The following is a 14238-nucleotide window of genomic DNA, read 5'->3' on the forward strand; positions in this document are numbered from 1 at the left end:
ATGTTTAAGTGCTTTGAGGAATAAAACCAGAGGCAAGAAATCAATCATTTAATGCTCACAATAATATTCACATCAAAATGCCATTATTCCGTTGGTTCTGGTCCGTTTATACTCAAAGATATCACAAAATTTTCCCCCAGAATAAACAGATGGGTATTGTTAGCAAAAAGACCTAGAAACAAATTTAATTTTAAGACGCCCCTCACGCACGAACTTATTTATAATTTGCTTACCTAAAATTTCTTGATTAGGTAAGTTGAAAACTTGTTGCTGGGCCATGCTTTTAACTCTCCTTCCGCTACTTCTGTGCCTTAGCTCGCTGGACAACAACGGTCTGTTTTGTCTATAAATGAAAATATGGCCCGCAGATTCGCTCACTACCGCATAATTTAGATTCGGGGAGCAGGTTACGAACTTTCGGTTTGTTTTTGAAGCCTAAAATATGGGAGAATATTAAATAAATCAATAATAATAATAACTCTTTATTTTCTCAGTATAAAGTACACATCCACACTCCGCCAAGAAAATGTAGCTGTAAAAAAATGTTTCTTTAATTTTCTGTAATGATTTGGGTCTAGTATTTATATTAATAACTTTTGGTCAAGAGAACATTCCTATACAAAATTACTGCAAAAATTCATGTGTTCCAAAAAAAGCAGATAAAGGAGATGTATGTATATCTCTCAGTATATGAAACATAAGTATGCCGGTTTGTTACATTTAATCGATTTTTGTTTATCTGTCTCGTGACAAAGATTGCCTGTTCTAAATCCCTACTGAGATGGCAATCGTACTATTAATTATGTTTGTTATTATTTTGTGCCTAGTTTTAGGGTGGTGTTAAATAGATTTATGCTTCTGTAATTACATGGGATTTTCTTACCGCTTCTTTTAAACGTGAAGATTGCGATGCTCGATTGCCAATCATCCGAGATTTTATGAACGAAAAAAAACTTGCGGACAAGAATTGCGAGTTGTTGGATGGATGAGGATTGGTCCCCCCATAATTCAATAATTCATTTGTTACGTAGTCCATGCCCGAGCCTTTCCTGTTTTGGAACGTGGTGTTCCTCTATTTGTATTACTTCGTTTGTTGAAGTTTATTGATCTCTGATGTGTTAAATTCAGTTCTTCCTTTTTATACAGGTCCGTAAGTTACTGGGTCCACATTTCGTTTTTTAATAATAATAAAAATAAAAATATTTGTTTATTTCATATTACAAAGTCACATGAAAACTTAAACAAAATGAAATGACTTCACAAAAAAAGGCTTATTTAGAAATACAAACGTCTCCCGTACATAACTATATATAAGTTTACATACTTAAGTAATCGTCCAGACTAAACGGTTCTAAAGTAAGTAGTAAGTTTTTCACCTTTTGTTGTTATATGGTTTTTATTTCATGCGGAAGTTTATTAAAAAACTGTATGCACATATAGTAGGGACTCTTTACAAACAGTGAAAGCCTATGCTAGCTGGGGCAGATAATAGGGTAGTTAATATTGCATGTGCGACTATTAAATCCATGATCAACAGAAGTACGCAACTTATCTCTATTTTTAAATAAAAACATCACTGCTTCAAATATTTACAATGCATATAAAATTACTATTCTCTTAGATCTAAAAATACCTTTACATGATTCCAAGTATTGCATCCCAAACATTATTTTGGTTACCCTTTTTTGAGTGACAAATATATTTTGTATCTTGAGTTAGTATCTTGAGGCTGCTCAGTTAATAATGCCATACCTAGCCGCAGACTCAAAGTTTGCAAAATACAAGGCTCTACTAGCCCATTCATTTAGCTATTTTAGAACTCATCAATATGTATACCCATAAATTTAGTTGATGCCTGCACTTCAACCTTGATATTGTTAAAGATTACTTCTTTTGGGGTTACTTTCTTGTTTTGATTTTTTTTTTTAATTTGAACGTTCATTTTTTGTTCATTCAATATAAGCTTGTTTTTATTAAGCCAATCTTTGCTTTTTTGAAGCAGTAGACATCTCCATTCAAGCACAGCTCAGCAAATATTGTTAGGGTATTGCATACTGTTTGAATATTATCAATAACTTCAAAAGGCAAGTCATTTATAAATACAATGAACAATAAAAGCCCCAAAAGACACCCCTGCGGTATACCTACTTCATTATCCTTAATTTCTGATCTGCTGCTTTCTACCAGTACTTGTTGGACTATTATTGAGTTAAGAAGGGAACCATTCTCAAAGATATCCATGTTGATTATCAGATAAAATATTGTAAACATTGAAAAGCTGATTGCAAACTGTCAACTTAAACAGCTTTGAAAAACTTGGAAGTCAGCTGGTCGGTCTATAGTTGGCTAATTTATTAGGATCGCCCTTTATTTGTAAATTGGCTTAATGCGTGCATTTTTTAATTGATCCGAAAAAATTCCATACTTTAATGAATTGTTCAAAATGTGGCAAAATACTTCAGATGTATTTTGGATATTGGAATGCAAACGTTAACAATACTCGCGGGCATATTATTATGTCATCAGTAGAATACTTAAAAGTTCGTTTGGGCTTATCGGCTTTAACAAGAAGCTTCTAGGGTTAACTGCGATATTCGTTTGCCATGTTTTTTGTTTCAAATCTTTTAAGAGATTAGGTACTATTTTAAGCAAAAATTGTTGTAATTATTGGCAGCTTAGTCAGCTTGCCCAGTGATTCTTCTTTGTATATAGTCCACATACATTTTTATTATCTGATGTCTTTACAGTTTGACCATCGGATCTGTGTCTACGAAAAGAATGCGGGCGAAATTTTGAAGCGTTGTCACGTCTTATTGCAAAAATGAAATAGTATTGAATGAAAAGTAAATATAATGGTAAAATTAAGCTATTTAATCATAAAAAAGATAATAAATAATGTAATGCAGTTTAAACCATATTTTTTAGTTCTATTTGCTAATGTTTTGCATATTATAAAATCCAATATTGACTAACATTTATCCGAAATTCCTAATAAAACTTACAAAGCCGGCAACGTCGTGCTTTCGCGGAAACATCTCGCTGTTTGGGGACAGGTGATTGGTTGATGACATCGCGGCCATTAATTTATTATTTTTATGCAGCTCTCTGTCTTTCTCTATCTTATTGGATCGCATCCTACCAGGTTTTGTGTAATTTTCGGAATAATATCGATTTCTTGCGGATTCAGTGGCGGCGGCGTATGTTAATACTTTTGAGCTATTAAACTGTTTTTATTGCTGTATTTTTAGGTATCTACTTAATTTCTGACCTATGACTTTTGAGTAGTGTAGCATAGTTTAGTTTATTTGCTATTATTGTTGTTGCTGTTTTGTTGTTGTTTTGTGTTATTTGTTTCTTTGTTGTTAAAGTTCATAATTTTTAACAGTTTTTGTGTTATTTACGTTAAAATGAATAACTTTATTCATAGCCAGGTAAGGGAAGTGATTGCGAATGTTTATAGGTAAGTAAAGTGATAATAAGAGAATTATAAAGCCTAAGCACAGTTATGAAAAAAAAAAACATTAAAATAAAATCATAATTTATGCGACACTAAATTTCAAAAATTATGTACCTAATGTTGTAATAAATAAAAATCATATTCAATGAAATAAAACCAAGCTCGATTGCTTTACAAACAAAAAAAGATTTAAAGTTAATGTTGGTTATTTTGAATATAAAATGTCTATAAATATAAGTAATATGAATTGGAACGACGACTAAAAAAAATCGAATATCAGGATTATATACTTCTTGTACAAATTCTTAGGGTTTGCAATGAAGAAGCTACTAATAACTTCGTTAATCTACCAGTAAAGCGCAAACTTGAAAGAGTATCTCAATATACTGGCGTAAGCATTTCAATGGTGAAAAAAATTCACAAAGAAGATGAAGAAAGAATGCGGACGGACCCCAACAAAATGCTTTCTAGTCCCGGCAAAAAAAGACCGCGAATGACGAAGGTGGAACAAGACGACAACTTTCATTTTCAAATAGTTAAACACCTAATAAATCGAATTTATATGGGTTTAAAGTTGTGCCTACTAGCAAAAGGCTGTTGCAAAAATTGCCAGAAGAAAAAAATTTTCCAAAAATAACATCTTTAAGGTATAAATACCTAAGAGAAATAAAAAAACACAGAGCCGAAGGTCGCAATATTGCCTATTTAGATGAAACTTGGATAGACAATGACCTAACGTTTAAAAAATGCTGGCAGAGTGAGACTGTTACTGGAGTGGTTAGCAATATATCTTCAACAGGTACAAATTGATTATACTTATTTAAATAATAATTTAAATTATACATATTATGTAATAAATTCAATGTTTAAACAGCATAATTGGGATTATCTGCCATGCTCTTTCCCTCGCGATATCCAGGCATCGAGTACGGCACTCTTATTTTAAGTGAATAAACTAAGTAGGTGTATTACAAATTTTGTGTTTTCTTTACTTTACTTTTATCTCAAACTTCCCTAATCTTGTCTGTCATTTTTTTATTACATATTTACAAATAAAATATTTTAGAAGACCTTAATTTCCAAATTAATATCTTACTTACAAATACCTATTTTAAAATTAAAACCAAACCATATTTTTTAATATTTAATACATTCAAATCTGTGTAATCGGTTTATAAAATTTCGCACGTCACTGGCCATTTCATGAATGAAATGAGGCGGGTCTAGTCTACAACCACGTTCCCCGCACCGATACCGCTTAGCTACAGATTGGTTGGGCAGACTTTATCTTATGTGCATATTTTTTATATTTACATTTTATCAACATACACTTTTTTATAATTTTGTATCTATCGGCATACATAGGAAAACGTTGTTTTGATATAAAAAGAGTATCTAATCTGTCCTTGATTAAATAAATAAATAAATATTCTTTACTTCCCTAACTTCCTCATTATATTTATAGAGATCTTCTTTTTTATTTTTCTTACATATTAGTTTCTTTGGAACACTTTGATTAAAAATTGGTACAAATATATTCATAAAAGCTCTCCATTGGCTATTTACATCACAATCTTCCTTACCAAAAACGTCTCTTCTTTTAGCTGTTTTTTTTTGCTTCAGAAAAAAATCGTTTGTATTGTTTTGGGTATGTATACTTGTCTTTCCTTAAGAATTTTTTTTTGCCCGTTATGATCTGAAATATAAGTTTGCAGAATAAGGCTTAGAACATAAGCAATATCAATCATGGTAAATTATCGATGCAACATATTTAACCTGGTTCTTTCTGTAATTGTTGGATAGAAATTAAATGAATTCATGATTGAGAAGAGTTCTTGGATATCTGCATCATAGAGACATTCATGCTGATGTAAACACAGATCTGGCCAACAATAAAAAATGTCCTCTAAAAAGACTCATATTTTATATGTAAATTTGACAATGTGGCATTAAACACACATCCTATTTTACAGCAAACTACAATAAATTTCTAGGTTTGGTAATAGATGACAAATTGAAACTTGACAAACATGTCGAGCAATTATCGCTAAAATTGGCATCAGGATGTTTTTTCATACGAACGATTAGAGGTAACCTTAATAAAAAAGTAACCAAAAGTGCGATATGGAATTTGCTTTTGGGGAAGCTGCTCTGGATATGTGTTTCGGGCAGTTTTTATTTTACAAAAGCGTGCATTGAGATTCTTGGGCAATGGAGCATATAGAGAATCTTGTAAACCCCATAATATATCTGAACATTTTTTAACTCTAGCATCAATTTTCATTCTGGAAACTATGTTTGATGCATAAGATATTTTAACTTTATTAGCAGAACCTGTTAGAAAAAAACGTATATGTTTTTTGTAATGTTCTGGTAAGTTCTAAATCTGTATTGTTATAGCGAATAAGCTCTTTTTTAAAACTGTCTTGAATTACCTGTATTTTATTTTAGTATCTGATGATGGCTGTTTACACAGCCGAAATGCATAATACATTTACCTAAGTGACCTACATGCATTTTTCTTGGAGATAAAGACTTCCCCTATTTGTAATATTTATTTAACCATTTACCAATTTCAGTTAGAGAGTTAAAAATGTATTAGTTGAAAAAGCTTATTACAATGTTGAGGAATAGTTTTTAGATCATTTTTACAATATCTATAGGAGTCTTTATAAGTTCGAATAATTTTAATAAGTAGATATGTTCAAAGAGTAGGAACTGATCATGTGAATGTGTTATTGGTTCTTGAAATTTAACATTTTTAAATAATGTGATTAATGAAAGATACTATGTATAATATTTTATTTTTTGTTAGTTTAATATTATGAAGGCTTTGTCTATAAGAATTTTTAATTTTTCAGATAATAAACCATAATTTGACTTTGACTAAGATCGACTGTGTAATAACTAAACTTCGACCGTGTGACTTTACAGTTTTTACTTAGTGGCTGAAAAGTGCTCATTAAGTGCACATTTTAATAAAAGGGGATGTGAAAAAGGATCTAAAACCTAAGAGCCTGACCCTTTCATGGGAATTACTTATGGGTTATACTTATGATATTAGTGTTTTAAAGTTACCACTTGAAATTGATTGCTTTACGACTTCTGGGAATCTTCTAGGAATCGATGATATCCTTAAAATTGTAAACATAAAGAATAAATACATCAACATCAAAAAATAATTGATGACAGAAAATGGCGTTGTTGGATTATTTCCCAACAGTTACTGCTCCCCGTCTCACTAGGGAGCACTGGGTAGGACAATTAGCATTCATTGCAAGAAAACACTTCAATGATTGGGGTAACGTGCTCTTCATAGATAAGTAGATATTTTGTTTATACACCATGAGATCGACGAATACCTGTTTACAGACAAGATGGTGAGCGCTAATTTCAGTGCAACATAAGACCTTTAAGCAATTTCGCGCAAGGGTCTATTATGCTCTGGGGATATCTTTAAGAGGCCAAACAGAAATCTTTAACTGCAAACAGATACATTACAGATTTATGCTTCATTATTTATTGGTAACAATTTTCTACTTGATAATGCACGCCCTAACGTAGCTAGAATAGTTGCAGTATCTTCAGGTCGATCAGTTTTGGGCTGACCAGCATGCAGTCAGGATTTAAATCCGATAGAGCATGTTTGGAAGCAGCTGAGTGAGATCTGGAAATGTCCACCCAGCTAATGATAAACCAGGATTTGGCAAATGTTAAAACATGGTGTGATTGTAACCGCTTGTCTTTTAAAGTCTCAAAGACAAATACCTATCTTAAACTTCAAGTGTAGTTTAGATGATGTGCATTTGGGTCCACAGCATATTAACGTCACAAATTGTAATAAATTTTTGGGGTTGTTTATTGATGATAAACTTAAGTCTGATAAACACATTGAGAAGCTTTGCACTAAATTGACATCTGGCTGTTTTGCAATTAGAACAATTAAGTGCCAGCTAAATAAGAGTATTGCTAGAAAAGTTTACTTTGCCTTAATTAATTCTCACCCGACTTATGGGGTTTGCTTCTGGGGCAACTCATCTCTTTCTTTGTTTACTTCTGTGTACATTTTACAGAAGCATGCAGTTTGATATCTGTGAGGGCTTAATTTAAGGGATTCATGTAGGCCTTATTTTATAAAGGAAAATATATTGACTCTCCCTTCAATTTTTGTTCTTGACACTAATTGCTTAATGTTTAAGAAATATTACTCTATAATTAACTCTGTTAACTTAAATACTACTAAGTCATCTTTTTACATAAATTTACCAATACCTACTTCTAGTTTGACACAAAATTCAATCTTTTACAGGAGAAAAAAAATTTTTAATCATTGTTTTCAACAGCAGGTAAAAACAATCCTGCTTCATAAGGCCTTTTATAGGTTGAAGGAATACTTCACAGAGCTTCTTTGAACTTAGTTGTGTTTTGATATACACTATGTGATGTCTATTGTTTAAGTTTATAACGGAGATTGTAATGTAAGTACTGTTTAAGCAATAATAATGGACATATTTTAGATGCTAATTTCTTACTGGTATATTTGTGTTGTGCTATTATTTTTTTTTATTTTTTTGTTACATTAATATGTTTTAGATTAATGATTGATTGTCTCAGTGTGTTGATTGTTTTCAAAACGAAAAATATATATGTATTTTTTTTACCACAGCTTTGTTAACAACACCTTTGTGTTTTAGATGAATAAAGCTTTATTTGATTTGAATTGATATGTGCCAAGGGAGGCAACCCATGTTACCATTTTTTTTTTAAATTCAAAAGTAGTTTTTATCTGATATTGTTAATTTCGATTTATACCTCAATTTATAGTTTATTGAACAGTTTGTTTATTCTGATTTTATATTTTGTACCTATCAAACCAATAAAATGTATTAAACTACCTGAAAATATGAAAATCAATAAATATATTTTCTATATAGAGTTTCAAAATCATGGTGCAATACTTTCTTGGCAGAGTGTGTATTTTTTATTAATATGATTGTTTAATAACTTTGAATCATCCCATTTGTTTTTTATTTTTACACTATATATTAGTATATATGGATCTTATTCTATTAGGCTTGTATCTAAACTATTTTTATTTTTTGTGTAATACTCTTTTTTCCAAAGTGATCAGCATATTTGGATTAATTTATTTCTTGAGCTTTATAAATAAGTGCCTTGTAGCCTTGTAGCCTGTAGTCCTTTACAACAAAGTATTTTTTGATTTGATTTAATTTAATTCAAGGCTTTTATTGAATGTGAGATGCAGTAGAATCCAAAAAAAAAAAATGATTTTTTTGCAATTTTTTTCTAAGCTGTTTAGTTTTGAGTACTTTGAAATAGCAAATGCAAAAATCATAAGATTCTAGATATATTGGTAATGGAGCATCAATTTCAATATAAAGAAATAAATATAATTAACATAATGAAACATACCTGAACATAGCCAAATGCCAAAAGTGTGCCTTCATGTTTACAAGTAAAATTGTCTCCTTCTAAAAGTGGTTGCCATATACAAACATCTACATCATGCCTTATTCCTAAAAAGCCGAAAGTTCAAAATACCAGCTGTTTAAGCACAAAAAAGCAATAAATAAATCTCTTTTACCATCTTACCTAGTGCAGGAGGCCACTCAGAAGTAATATAAGGACTCAAAATAACCTGATGGGACCCCAGATGAATCCTATGAGTTGTCTCATTTGTAACCCCACTAATTCTATCAAATATCTCGGATTTATCAGTTTCAAAGTCACACTCTTCAATTTGTTGTGAGTTAAAGGTTGTTCCTGTTGGAGGAATTTCCTGAAATGTTTATCTGTTTCTTCTTGTAAAAAAATTGTCACAAATACACTTACAGTATTCTCTGAAGTATACTTTTGCAAAGTTTCATTTGCCTGATCAATAATACATGTGTCAAGCACATATGTACCCCTGGTGTCACCTTTAATTAGTTCCGTCCAAAATGGACCACCCTCAACCTTATGTAGTTCGATTATTAAAAGTTGTTCAGCGTTCAATTCCCATGTCATCAATGAGGCATCTATAAACCCTTCAAGCTCACCTGACACTAAAGTTTCATCATTATAAGAAACCTTTAGCATAGAACGTTCACATAGAACCTTTACCAGGTTCTTCTGAGCATTTTTTGGTAGGGAAACTTTAACTGTTATTTCTTCAATATTTTGTGACCATTGGTATATTTTTTCCGAGTTATTACTTGGCTCATCTTGTATTGGGTGCTCAGAATTCAGAACAAATTCAATATTATTTTCTGAAACCACATAAATGTGATCCCCATTTTTCTCCAGGTGCAAATATTGCACTTCCCCTCTGGTTTTTAATTGCCTTAATGCCACTTGACCCCAGGACTTGTTGCCGTCCACATTTTCTTCTTGCTTAAAAGTTAACCAATGTATGACGGAAACAAACCTATTTAAGGCATCTTCTTCAATATTCAGAAGTAAAACATGAAGTTGACTGGTATCTTTGTTATACATAGCATCGGAAATGACATAACCTTGTTGATTATCCAGAACTTTTTCAGAATACAATAATTCAAAAGTATCATCATCTTTCTTATCTCTAGTGGCTAGGATCAATAATGTGCCCATACCATCCGAACATACTGCATATGCCGGACTTGCAAAGCATAAGGTGGTGTTATAGTCTCCTTTAGTCCTCTCTCGGAGTTTGGGGATAGTAAACACTTCAATTGGGTCAACAAGCTGATTTGTATCTGGATCCACATAAATTTTTTGCATTTTAAACTGCTGATCGACAAAATACACTGATGTAAAATTATCAAATCTGTCTCCAAAAAGGCTGTTGTGCAATCCAAACAGTTTTGCATGCAATAAGCCATACTGACTGGAAGCTAAAACCGTTCGGTCTATTGGGATCTCAAGGGTTTTTTTTGAGACATTTAAGTCGTCTAGGGACAACTTGTATCCATCAAAATTTGAGTCCATTAGAAGTCGGTCTGGTTTAAGTTCTAATGTTTTCAGACTCATTTTTGCAGACGGTCTAATTAGATGGGAAAACTCTTTGAATTATTTTAAGATGGTATGTAAAAAAAATTATGAATATCGCAAAGATAGGGTTGTTATTACTATTATTATATCGCTATAATATATCGATTTATATATCGCAAGAAGAAGAAATGTTTTACCGGAAACACGTATATACGGTAGAAAGGAGTACATAAATAAACAAAAAACAGCTGATCAACTGACAATTGACAACAGTTTGACAATTGACATATGAAGCTTTGGCACTGTTGCCAACCTTTCTCGGAATATTTCCCGGAGGCAACAACAAATTTTCCGCAATAATTCCTTAGTTATCAGTCAATATTTAAGTTATATCGGAAAATTGAAATCAAAGTAGAGAATGTACATAAAAACCAACTATAGGACCCAGTTCTTTATTTTAGGTTTAATTCAAATTATTAGTTTTTCAGATATTTCTGACAATACTAGCTCATTGAGCTGTTTACAAGTTTCAGTACTGTCAATTAACCTGGTTACCGAAAAAGTTTTTTCAAGCAGTTCATTGGTTAAATTTGTCACAATTTTTAACCAGGTTAGTTGATAACACAGCGTTGTGGTACAAATGATTAAAATTCTTTCCTGAAATTTCTCAACATAACCGTATAATGTAAATTAACATGTGCCAATACATAAAACAGGTGAAATTAAAGATTTACAATCGGTTGCATTTTCAGTTATTGTGTTTCCGTGTAAACCGTCCGGTCGGTTCGATATGCCATTTTCCAAAATTTGAATTTTCCATGCCAACAAACGAGGGGTTTCGCTAAATAAATTGTGTTTTGCCGTATTCGGTTATGGTCGCGATAGAAATTATTCAATATCGGGCAATTATAACTAATATCGGGTCATTTAATAGTCTATCGTCATTAGGATTTCATCGAAAATTACTCTTAAGGGTATTTAAAATTCCGCTGCCGCTTTAAATAAATCACCGCGGTCCATTTCCTAACTTGTCGATGGCAAAACTGATCAATTTAATTAGAATTTTAATTTTTAACCAAATAAATGTGTTCAATAGATTTATTCTTATGTTTATCATAGATTGACAATATTCTGGACTCCTAAATATGGCATACTAATGAATAGACAGCAAAGAAAAAAAATAAAACAATGACTTTATATTCCAAAACATATGAAGAAAATTATCAAAAAATAATTCGTTTATCTTCTTTTTAAACGCATTATTTTAGCAGCTTTCGTATAAATATAAAAAAATATTAAAAAGATTTTTTCAAAAAATGTTTAGATTTATATCGGACGTTTATTAAACAAATGTAAAATACAATTTTAATTCAATATTAATCTCGATATTAATACATATTTTACCATAAATTTACCGTAATAAACGTTCATAAGTATTGTCGAAAAAGCAAAAATCATTTTGCTTTTTGTGTGACACTTTCTTACACTTTTTCACTTCAATATAAGTCTTTGGGTATATAATTTAATATTTGTTTTCTTTTTGGTTCACAAAAATGTTTAAATCCTCTCGCGATAGTACCCTCAGTAACCAGTCTGACACTTTTCTTTTAAAACTAATAAAACTTTCACAACATTTAATATCATCAGGGATTTTATTATATAGTCTTGGAGTTAGGTATAGCCAGCTTCTCTGTCCGCACATTTTTTTGCATTTTGGAATAATAACTTTATTTGAAAACCTTAAATTATAGTTTGTTTCGTTAGAAACTAAACTTTCTTGAGGTTTCTTAAACGATCTTAAGAGCATTCTATAACAGAAAAGCTGTCTAATATCCATGACACCACTTATGCCATATCAATCAATCAATCAATCAATGCTTTATTGTCAAGAAATTGTTACAATTTGTAGACAAAGCTGTAAAACAAAAAAGACACAAAAATGCAAACAAAACACAATTAAAAAAAAGAAAAACAAAACAAAATTTTAAAAAAATATAAATAAATAAATAGAATAGATTATCTACAATATATACAGATTAATACAATTTAAAAATTGTAAGTAGTCAAAAATATTATTATAAAATATACAATTTAATGTCAAAAAAATAGATCATTAAAAAATCTCTCTACGTTAAAAAAAAATGTAAAAAATGTTTAAAAAAGTAAAAAATTATAAAAAATCCTAAAATAGCTACAAAAAGCAGTATACCTAAACATGTACAGATAGTAAAAATACATAATCAGCTAGTGCGAAATTTCAAATCAATGATTACAAAAAAAAAATCATTAACTGTGTAAAAAGCTCTCTCCAGTAAGAATGCTTTTAATGCTTTACGAAATGCAAAAAAAGATGTGATGGATTTAATTTCCAATGGCAGATGATTGTGCATTTTTTTTGCATTATATAATATGGAACTTTTGACCAACTCTGAATGTGGGGTAGGCAGGTATAGATCATGTTCCGTATATCTAAGTAGATAACTATGGGAAGGCCTATCAGATGCTGAACCGTGTTTGCGTATTAGACAAAGGGACTCAAATATGAATAAGGATGGAAAAGTTAATATTTGAAATTTTTGAAGAAATGCTGGCAATGACTTCTGTATTTAAGTCTCAGTGTATAACGTAAAGCTCTCTTTTGTAGTCTAAAAATACGGTCAAATTGAGTTGCATTACATGTACCCCAGAATGGAAGGGCGTATCGAAGGTGCGATTCAAAAGGGCAAAATAAACTGTTCTAGAAGTAGACAGGCTAAGCTCCTTAGAAATTGATCTTAACGCAAAACAAGCGGAACTTAATTTTCTTGATAAAAAGTCAATATGTGTGTCCCATTTTAACGAGTTGTCAACAGTTAGCCCTAAAAACTTTACAGAATCAACTTCGTCAATTGTTGCATTACCAAGTACAAAAGATTGCAAGGTATTTTTATAGAACAACATTTTAGTTTTGAAAATGTTGAGACAAAGGAGATTAGAGTCGCACCATGATTTGATAGTAGTTAAATCACTTGATACGGTTCTATGAAGTGTAGAAATATCCGGATTACTCCAGGTAAAACTAGTATCATCAGCAAATAGACAGACTTTACCGTTAATATTTTTAGATTAGCAATGTCATTGATGAAGATAAGAAACAAAATAGGGCCAAGTACGGAACCTTGAGGCACTCCACTTTGTATTGGCTTGCAAGAAGACATAGTCGAATCAATTCTCACAGCTTGACTTCTGTTACTGAGATACGACTTAAACCATTCAAAAGGCGCTCCTCTGAACCCGTATTATTGCAACTTTTTTAATAAGATGTCATGATTAACACAATCAAAGGCTTTAGAAAAATCACAGAAAATTGTTGCTGTAGGGTGTTGGTTGTTTAAGCTAGAGTATACATTATTAAAAAGAGAAAACATAGCATCATTTGTGCATTTGTTATTTAAAAATCCAAATTGATGGGAAGTAAGTATTTTATATTTTAGCAAAAATGATTAAAGTCTTTTTTTAACCAATCTTTCAATAATTTTTGAAAGTGTGGGAAGAAGAGCAATAGGGCGATAGTTGGAAGACTGATCTTTGTCTCCTCCTTTATGTAGTGGAATTATTATCGCCAACTTAAGGCAGTTAGGAAAAACACCTTTTTGAAAAGACTGATTAATTAGAGTAATAAGATGACATAATGTACATTCGGGCAGATTTGAAAACATTTTGAGAGTAAGTCCATCAATTCCAGAAGAGCCTTTGTTTTTGATTTCCCTAATTGAACTGCAAAGCTCTGGTAACACTACGGGCGTAAAGAAGTAGCTGTGGAAATTCTCATT

At 31.2% G+C, this 14238-nt stretch overlaps 1 protein-coding gene across 2 annotated transcripts; it reads right to left on the minus strand.

Annotated features, from left to right (window-relative positions):
• Nucleotides 1–34: 34 nt before the first annotated feature.
• Nucleotides 35–10659, minus strand: LOC126739670 (nudC domain-containing protein 1). Of its 2 annotated transcripts, XM_050445448.1 has the most exons (5): nt 9311–10659; nt 9071–9257; nt 8891–8994; nt 234–435; nt 35–172 (listed from the first exon to the last, which is right to left on the minus strand). In XM_050445448.1, exons 1-5 carry the CDS (start codon nt 10463–10465, stop codon nt 84–86), a joined length of 1737 nt encoding a protein of 578 aa, XP_050301405.1. In that variant the 5' UTR covers nt 10466–10659; the 3' UTR covers nt 35–83. The 2 variants fall into 2 exon arrangements, with proteins under 2 accessions (XP_050301405.1, XP_050301407.1); XM_050445450.1 differs by lacking the exons at nt 8891–8994; nt 9071–9257; nt 9311–10659 and adding an exon at nt 2149–2300.
• Nucleotides 10660–14238: the final 3579 nt, after the last annotated feature.

Source organism: Anthonomus grandis, chromosome 8 (assembly GCF_022605725.1).
Source record: "Anthonomus grandis grandis chromosome 8, icAntGran1.3, whole genome shotgun sequence".
Taxonomy (NCBI): Eukaryota; Metazoa; Arthropoda; class Insecta; order Coleoptera; family Curculionidae; genus Anthonomus; species Anthonomus grandis.

What these genes read in the sequence shown, in the direction of transcription:
- LOC126739670 (XM_050445448.1), bottom strand. Translation starts at nt 10,465, where the DNA reads ATGAGTCTGAAAACATTAGAACTTAAACCAGACCGACTTCTAATGGAC. An exon ending in TGGCATTTGGCTATGTTCAG is followed by an intron (nt 436 to 8,890) that starts GTATGTTTCATT and finishes CCCATATTTTAG; the next exon opens with GCTTCAAAAACAAACCGAAA. An exon ending in ACCTAATCAAGAAATTTTAG is followed by an intron (nt 173 to 233) that starts GTAAGCAAATTA and finishes ATTTGTTTCTAG; the next exon opens with GTCTTTTTGCTAACAATACC.